The following is a 9590-nucleotide window of genomic DNA, read 5'->3' on the forward strand; positions in this document are numbered from 1 at the left end:
CAAAGGTCTAACCTCTCTTTGCTCCAATGACTGGTGTTCCAGTATCATGGACAAGGAACTGCTATTCTTCAAATTCTGAATGCCAGCCTGCATTGTCAAGGCGTTGGCCACTAACTGTATCTTTTCTATTCTTTTGTAGAGATGCGTGAATTGGTAAGGATTGGGTAAGTGTTCCAACCTAATTCCAGACTTAGTTCCAGTTGCGTAACAATGCCCGACTAGTTAAAAGTTAAAAATAAACAAAAAACATATATAAAGAAGAAAAAAAAAATAGAAGTTTGCTTAAGCAACTACTTTTAACCATCATCTATACTCCGGCACATGCTACATACCCAACAATATATGTAAATCAGCGGTTGTTCAAGCATATACAAGTACAAATGACTATCGCCTCAAACATAGGAGCCAAGGATAGGCAAGGAATGTCTGAAACAAACATAATGAACCTAAACTCAAATTTGACACATTTTTATAGACATCATTATTCTATCCTCCAATTACATGGGGAGCGTCTACCAACTACATGTACACAGCAAATTAGAAAAGCTAATCTACTCAGCTCATGTAAGGAATACATTACATTAACATAACTACACACCAATGTCAAGGGTTTTGACTCATTGTACAAGCAGTATGTACATGTTTGCGGTCATATGTCCATGTTATCAAATATTTCACCATCTTCCTCATAACATAAGTTATCCGCAAGAAATCCATCAGCCACCAAATTACTGCCAGAAACAATATAAATTAGGACCAAATACAATCCGGGAAGCTCCTAAAGAACTACAATATAACAGAACACAGTTAGACCCACCTTAAGCAGCAAAAGCTGAAACTCACTACACGCTTTTGTTTTCTATTGTAGAAGAAGAAACTGAATGACCATCTGAAAAAATAAGTCCCCAACTGTTAATTATGGCATAGGAAAAACACTTCTTTTTTTTTTTTTAATAATTGGAGCAGGGAGGATTCGAACCCTGCTCTTTAGGCAGGGGGATTATGTACCAACCAATGAGCCAAATGCTCAGGTGCCGAAAAACACTTTTACATTAGTAGTAATGAAAAAGAAAAAAAAACTCACATTGCTCCTTTCTCCAGAAAGGGATCTGCCTCAGAGTCTGCGTTATAACTGTAAATTTCACACTCCGAGAGTTTCACAACCTGCATAACCAGGTATTTTAGAATTGCCACTTGCTGAGACTTGCATTCAATCTTTGAACTAAGCTCACCTCATCAAGAGCCTTATACAGAGTCTCCAGCAATGTACTGCCCCCACATGTCTCAATCCATTCCTGTCAATGATGTAAAGCAGGAAACTTAAATGCAAGGCAAAGAGACTTATTTACGGAAAACAGATATTGCAATCAAATGACTATTAGCAATCACTTGTCTCCCATAATACCAAATGACCTCCCCAACCCCAAATAAAACACACAACACCCCACATGCCCAAAGTGTTGTATGATTCTTGCCAACTTAGGAAACAACCAATGAATAGAACATATTCTGGACAAAACCATTAAGCTATATCTTTTACCAACATAAGTACCCACAAGAGCAGGTTATTGGGTGATGACTGAGGAGTGCAAGAGTAGTAAATGCAAGGTAAATTATTCAAGGAAATGCAAATTATTTCTCTCTCAAGTGTGTGCCTTGTAATCCTTCAAGACCCAATGTCAAAAGCGAAGAAATGAAGATAATTATGCCAATACCTTTGAGGCTTCAAGCATGTAGGTATCAAAAATCTGCTTAAAAGTATCCCAACTTTCCTCTGTGAAGAATTGGTGTGCTTTAACTGCACTGGAAACCACAAAGGCACATGCAATATCATAATATAAGGGAGCCATTTCATAACACACGAGTGTCAGCATAAAGCACTCAATGGCACAATAACGACTTGAACCCGACACAAACAAACCACGTAACCAGTAGGATTAGATTTGGGAAATGGAGAGAATTGAACTCTCAGCTCCTCCAAGAGCGACAGTGGGTTGAACTGTCTGTCAAAACCTTTTGACAACACTCCCAATGCAGTAAAAGAGGATTATATAGTGGGTTGTCAAGTCGCCCAATAAGCTGACAGTGGCATTACCCATAATCCTCCTTTTAAGCTCTCTTTGAAATGAAAATGTGCTCATGCAACATAAGATACAGAGATACCTGAAGTCATAATCTGGATACATGTGATAGAGGGTAAGCACCAAGTAGATCAATGTCTTTCGGCTGAAATGCGCACAATAGAAAGCTGGTCAAAAAAATATGAAAGACAAACAAAACTACCTCTAACTAATGCAATATTTACAACCTTGATCTGCTCAAAAGGAATTCAACTGGTGAGGAGGAGTCGGTATCAGAAGATTTCCCAAGATAGTCAAGGATCTGATATGAAACAAGCATCAGAAAACCCTCTATTTCACCAAAAATAAATAAAATCTTATGGCTAGAAATAAAAAATTCTGCAAGGCAAATCAGATTCCCATGAACACTGGCAGATACTTGCTATATTAACTAATGATAGTAACTGATATGTAGCAAGAAAGAGGATTTTTATCCAAAAAATAAAGGATTCTACAATCCATTTTCTCAAAAAAGCATTATAAATATTTCCCTCCCTCTTTAAATTCCCTCTATCACAAGTACAACTCAAATGCTTTCTAAACTTCAAACCCATTTTCGCTTTCTCTATCAATGCCTTAGATATAAACTGACTCCAATTTTCTTACAGATTTTTCAAGTCCTTTCCAATACAGTCTGACTGGTCAACACCCAAAATCATCTTGTTTAGCTCGGTTCTACTGCTTTTCTTCCTCAAGTAAGATTATCCAAATGGGGAACCAAAAGAACTTAAATGCTTCTGACCATTTAATGAGACCATAGATTACTAATCTGATTATAAAAACTTGAATGGAGTTTCAGATAGAAACATGCAAAAGAAAATAAAGCAACATTTTTGAATGATGCACATCAAGATAATTCGATAAACAAACCGTAAATACTAATCAAAACAATCTTTGCACTGTCATAAACAATACATAGAGACTTAAAGGCAGAAAGTATATGATAAAATAATATGATTATACAATACTATAGACTTAACAGCTAAAAGTATATGATAAAATAAATTAATTAAAAGAAGCCAAACATACATATGTTGAAATGTCCTCAATTTACCTCATTCTCCAAACTGAGAGATAGTCTTTTATCTGTTCCTGTGTGTTTGCCTACAAGCAAGAAAGAAACTGAGTTTGAATCAAATATCTCCAAAATTTTCAGGATAGCTTATGTCCTTAAACTTACAGGAGTAGGCTTCAAGGCTTCCTTTGATGGTGCGTTCGCCAAGGTTTAATTCACTCAAGAAATCATTTAGTCTAGAAAAATAAAATGCAACTTAAGTTCAGAATTCAAATCAAAAAGCAGAAAGTTACAATGATCATGAATCTAAGAAGAGTGAGGAAATATAGCAAGTCTGTCACAATTTCATTTTTTTCGATGATTGAAGATTACCGGTCAAGCGGAGTATATTCTAAGAACTTCATAGTGCGTACTGAATCTTAGTGTCACGGATGCCAAAATGGAAGGTCCTGCACAACGAAGAAAAGCAGGAGTTATATATTGAAACTAGAATGTACAAATTCTTGCACTAACAACAAGGCAAACCATCACTCGAGGGATGCAATCAGATTGAAACAACTCATGAGCATCATACATGTGAAGAATAAAAAGTATTGCATAAAGAGTAAATTACACAGAATTCCTTGAGATTTGGCCATAATCCAGTGTCAGAACACTAGTTTCTGACATATACATCCCGCCCCATTGAAGCAAACGCTGTTAACGGAAATGACGTAATCTCTGAAGCACCATTGCAAAACCATCTTTTAAATGGGAAGAAGGAAAAGGAATAAACAAAAAAATTTCATAATTTAATGCAGGTCAAACTCAATTGGTCAAACAAAATTATAAACCAACAATAACTAGTAAAAACAGAATTTCAAGACATCATTCTTAATTTCTGAAAAACTAATTCCATTATTGAAGATTTAAACTTTGAAAAATAAAAAAAAATCTCATTATTCCATTTTCCAACCTATACGCGTCAAGTAGAAAATTCTGATAAAAATTGATTTGAAAGCTTATTAATTTGGGGGTTTTTTTTTTCCCTTTTTAACCATTGTGGAATTGAGCCTTTTTTTTCATTTTTCTTTGAAAAAGCATACTCAAATTTACAACAGTCTGGAAGTAGACGCTCAATCAAACAAGATCCCAAATTTTACATCAACCGAACCAAAACAAATTACTAATGGAAAATAATAAATTACAAAAACAAAAACAAAAGAAATTTCTAATTACATGATAAAATCAAATCACAAATGAAAAAGATGATCTTACCCTTAATTTAATTCACTTAAAAGTCGGAGAAGAAGGGGAAAGTTTGACGTGTGGAGCCTTCGTTGATGGCCTCTGGCTTTGAACGATGGGTTCAGAAAAAATGGGAAGGAAAGTTTGAAAAGGGGAAATCGGGGATGAAGTTGGAAAAAGAGAAAAATGAAATAAAAAAAAAAATTAGCTGTTCTGTTTTTACCCTAATATTTGAGCATATAAGAAGGGATATTCTTGGCATCAGAATTTTAATTGACAGCCGGATTTGTTTTGCCCTTTGTCTGCTTCTATATTTCTCCATGAAAAACATTTATTGTTGGATATTTAGACTCAACAAATGAAAAATAAAATATTCATGGGCTCTGGCTCAGATGGTAAAACGCTGGCTGAGCATGCTAGAGGTTCGGGGATCGATACCCCGTGCGATTGTTGGGACGGCCATTGTCTTACAAAACCTTATGTGAGAAGATCTTTTTACCTTGGAAATCCAAGGGTAACTACAATATCGTAGATCTTTTTACCTTGGAAATCCAAGGTAACTACAATATCGTAGATCTGGAGGAGAACAGCAACCTGATTCGTTTCCAGAAAAGGGATGACTTTCTAAGAGCATTATTCGATGGGCCGTGGGTGGTTTTAGGACCACTACACATGTATCACAAAACTATCCTTAGAAAAGTTGTTTCTCTAATCGAGAGATTGATCAAAATTGATTACAACACCACTGTTGGTAAATGAGGCAAATTTGCTCGTGGTTGTTGAGTTGGACCTTTCAAAGCCTTTACTACCGAGCTTCTACCTAAATGACAAACTGCAGCGGATAGAATATGAAGGATTACCTCGTATCTGCTTCAACTATGGAATGTACGGGCATACTAAAGAGGTTTGCACTAAACAAATCGTAAGTCCGGCTTCAAAGGAGTATCCCCAGGAATCCACTCAGGGGATTGAGGATGAGGAGCCTATTTATGGACCTTGGATGATCTCTTCTAAGAGAAACAAATAAAAAATGAGTTGCGAAGCAACCAGAGGGTGACGACCACCATAAATTGGGTTGAACACAAGGGATCCAGATTTAGCATTTTGGATGATATGCCTCACGACACAACCAATGAGGACCAAAATGGCTCACATATTGGGGAAAGGCTAAAGGATGAGCAGTCAATAGAACCAACTACCAATGTCATTGCTAGTAAAAAAAACCCGATTAATACTAGCAGCAACGCAACCCAAGGAAACTCTCTTACCAATAAAGCGACTGCTACAATTGACTGCATGGTTGCCAACATCAGGGGGAATGCAATTGGGAAGGCCAAAACAAATGATAAAGTCAGCCAAGAGCCTGATAATACAATGGAAGTGGACCCTTATGGTGTTATTCAATTAACTACAACATTAAACCCTTCAAGAAATTCGGTGGTCAACATCCCAACTAATCAACTGAAGCCGAGCAGTACAGTACAACAAAGGCAAGCATTACAAATAGCTGAATGACGAGGTGGTCTGCATTTACAGAAACAAGAGGAAAAACCTCTTGATGGGAAAAAAAATATTATCAAATTGGGTCGTATCTCATTAAAAAAAAAGGTGAAAGGGAAAACATCCAGCTCTTTTGAGCCAAGCTGTCAGGTTGCAGCATTACTGAAAGAGGAAGCCACTCAACTCATGAAGCCTGAGGTTAACACTGGCCCAGTGTTAGTTTTCGAGGAACCAACGGATGGTACGAATGCGGCGCCCATGCCAAATAGTGAGAACAGGTCAGTATAACAAGCCTGTTTTTCATATTCTTATGTTTATTAATTTACCTTTAATCATGACAGTCAGATTATGCACCTGGAATTGCCAAGGGGCAAGTGATAAAAAATTCATTAAGGTGGTGAAGGACCTGATGAAATCTTATGCAATAAACATGCTAATTTTATTGGAGCCTCGCATAAGTGGGAGATTAGCTGATAGAACTATTAAACAGTTAGGATTTGATTACCCGCACCGTGTCGAGTCTGTGGGTTTCTTAGGGGGAATATGGTGTTTGTGGAAGGAAAATGTGAAACTACAGATTATTAGAAATCATAACCAGTGTGTTCATATGACTATTGAAGACAAGCCAAATGAATTTTGGTTTTTCACTGCGGTATATGGTAATCCCTCACCCAACATCAGATGCCAACTATGGGAAGAGTTGAGCTTATTCGAAAACACAGTGACTAGACCTTGGCTCCTTGCAAGTGATTTCAATGCTTTTTTATACAGCCATGAGAAAGCTGAGGGTTCTCCACGAGGTAACAAACCTTGTACGTATTTTCAACATTTTCTTAATAAGGTTGGCCTGCTTGACCTTGGTTATAAGAGCCCTAAATTTACCTGCACACTGGGGTTAGTCTTTGAAAGGCTAGATAGAGGCTTATGTAATTTGGAATGGAAACTCAAATTGCCAAAATCATCCAGCCACCATTTGCCAAGGATTAACTCTGACCACAGGCCACTATTAGTAAAACTTCATGACATTCATTCCCCGATTTCAAATTGTCCTTTTCGGTTTCAAGCTGCTTGGTTAACTCACAGAGATTTCAGAAGCTTTGTTGAAAAGAATTGGGATGGTTTATCAGGAGTACAATGAGCAATGACTATGGTTGCAACTAAAGCCAAAGAGTGGAACAAAACAGTTTTTAGAAACATATTTTTTCGTAAAAAACGGCTCTTGGCTCGTTTGAGTGGGATCGAAAAATCTCTTGAAACCAGACGATCCACTTTCCTTATTCAATTGGAGGAAGAGTTGAGACTAGAATATGAAACTATCCTACGACAAGAAAACTATTTTGGATGCAGCAAGCCAAATCAAATTGGATTAATTTTGGTGATAGAAATACCAGCTACTTTCACATCAAGGCTACCAAAAGGAGAAATAAGCTCAAGATAAGCAGACTTAGACTACCTACAGGAGACTGGTGCGATGATCAAAAACTTCTGCAGCACCAAGCTATTAATTTTTTCAAGGTTTTGTATTCTAAAGAAAACAACACCCTTCCTTCTTGTCTTATAAAAGGAGCTTTTCCCAGGTTAGATGATTCAGCATTGAACAACCTTACAAAATTAGTGGAGGAGAATGAAGTTAAAGAGGCTTTGTTTGAAATGAAACCTTTAAAAGCACCAAGTATAGATGGTTTTCCAGCTCTATTCTTTCAGTCTTAATGGCAAGTGGTGGGCAAAGATATAGTGCAGTTTGTGAAAGATGTCTTTGAGGGAGCAGAAATTAGTCCAGAACTATGTAAATCTCTAATAGTCCTAATTCCCAAGATTAAGGATCCAAAGTTCATAAATCAATTTAGACCTATCAGTCTTCTTCTTGTGGTTTTTAAAGTGTTGATGAAAGTTGTTACTAATAGACTTAAACCTCTCATGAGCTCCCTTATCTCGAAGAACCAATCTAGTTTTATCCCTAAAAGGCAAATTATTGACAACATCAGCATAACACAAGAGGTAATTCACTCCTTTAGGAGAAAGCAAGGACTCGTAAGATGGATGATGATCAAAATAGACTTGGAAAAAGCTTATGATAGACTACGTTGGGAGTTCATCTATGACACTCTAGTTGATGCTAATATTCCATCTCAAATAATAGATCTATTGGTTCGGAGCTGGGTCAATAGTACATCTCAAATTCTGTAGAATGGGGAAATTTCTGAAACATTTACTCCATCTAGGGGAATCTGCCAAGGAGATCCTTTATCCCCATATCTCTTCATACTTTGCATGGAACGTCTATCACATGGAATTAATGCTGCAGTTTCTAATGGCTTATGGCAACCAGCAAGGCTAGGTAGAAATAGCCCACCACTCTCTCATTTATTCTTTGCTGACGACCTTGTACTCTTTGCAAAAGCCTCAGTCCAGCAAATGAAGGTTATTAAATGAGTCTTGGATGACTTCTGCATCTATTCAGGAGAAAAAGTCAATGCTGAAAAATCTTCATTTTGTTGCTCCATCAATGTACCAACGTCTATCATTATGGATATTGGTGAATGTTCAGGTTTCTCTCATACAGAAAATATGGGCAAATATCTGGGCTTCCAACTTATATATAGTCAAAAGAATGTGAACCTCTTTACTTATTCGGAAGAGAAAATCACAAGCAAACTTAGTCGGTGGAAAGTGACCTCCCTCTCTTTTACAGGTAGACTGACGCTAGTTAAGTCAATGTTAATGTTTACACCATATTACGTCATGTAGACAGTGGTAATTCCATCTAAGACTTGTAAGAAAATTGAAGCTCATTGTAAGGCCTTCTTATGGGGTGGATCAGTAAATGCTAGAAAGATTCACTTGATAAATTGGAACAACTTTTGCCGACCAAAAGAAGAAGGTGGTCTCAGCATAAGAAACTTAAAGTTAATGAATCAAGCCTTCATATGGAAGGCATGCTGGAGACTGGTCATGAATCCAGATGCTTTATGAGCCAAAATCTTGCATTCCAAATACGGCATGGGAAGCTCATGCTTGCCAAATAATATTCATAAACTTGGTGCTTCCACTTTTTGGACTGCCATTAGCCAAAGTTGGCCACAGTTTAAACCAAACATCAAATGGGCACCAGGCAACGAAATTTCAACACACTTCTGGATTGATCAATGGCTCAATGATATTCTACTTGTCGATGCGGCTAAATTTATTGGCTTTGAAATTGTTGATGAAAGTAGTGTCAAAGAGTATGTCACGACCGAGGGAGAGTGGGATTTTGATAGGGTGGTAAATTTAATCCGAACTGAAGTATGTAATTTCTTGCTTGAAACGATTCCCCCTACCAACAATATGGAGCAGGATAGACCTTTTTGGGCACATACTCCATATGGCATATTTACTATGTCATCTGCCTACAAGGTGTTATGAGGCATGTCCCTTTCAAATACAAGTCTAGTCAACAAGATATGGAAACTAATTTGGAGCTAGTGTGGCCCAGAACGTATCAGGACATTTCTTTTTCTTTGCTCTCACAAAAAAATTCTAACAAACCAAGAAAGAGTGCATAGAAACCTGGTCGCTGATCCAAGATGTCCAATATGCCAAGTAGATGAAGAATCTATCTTGCACTGTCTTAGAGATTGTCCCGTTGCAACCGCTGCTGGTTTAGACTTCTCCCATAGAATCATCAAGGTACTTTCAATACTCACTCCTTGAATGATTGGTTGTTTAATAACCTCAATAACAGTAGC

The 9590-nt window shown here is 37.3% G+C and overlaps 1 protein-coding gene across 2 annotated transcripts; it reads right to left on the reverse strand.

Moving 5' to 3' along the window:
* Positions 1–441: 441 nt before the first annotated feature.
* Positions 442–4566, reverse strand: LOC18601847 (transcription regulator). Of its 2 annotated transcripts, XM_088805850.1 has the most exons (12): positions 4393–4535; positions 3749–3855; positions 3508–3584; positions 3301–3371; positions 3175–3224; positions 2309–2382; positions 2164–2226; positions 1716–1803; positions 1233–1295; positions 1085–1164; positions 818–889; positions 442–731 (listed from the first exon to the last, which is right to left on the reverse strand). In XM_088805850.1, the coding sequence occupies exons 3-12, from the start codon at positions 3537–3539 to the stop codon at positions 650–652; spliced, it is 675 nt and encodes a 224-aa protein (XP_088661976.1). In that variant the 5' UTR covers positions 3540–3584; positions 3749–3855; positions 4393–4535; the 3' UTR covers positions 442–649. The 2 variants fall into 2 exon arrangements, with proteins under 2 accessions (XP_088661976.1, XP_007032990.2); XM_007032928.3 differs by lacking the exon at positions 3749–3855 and having other exon boundaries at positions 4393–4566.
* Positions 4567–9590: the final 5024 nt, after the last annotated feature.

The sequence above is a fragment of the Theobroma cacao genome, chromosome 4 (assembly GCF_053813885.1).
Source record: "Theobroma cacao isolate CCN51 chromosome 4, ASM5381388v1, whole genome shotgun sequence".
Classification (NCBI taxonomy): domain Eukaryota; kingdom Viridiplantae; phylum Streptophyta; class Magnoliopsida; order Malvales; family Malvaceae; genus Theobroma; species Theobroma cacao.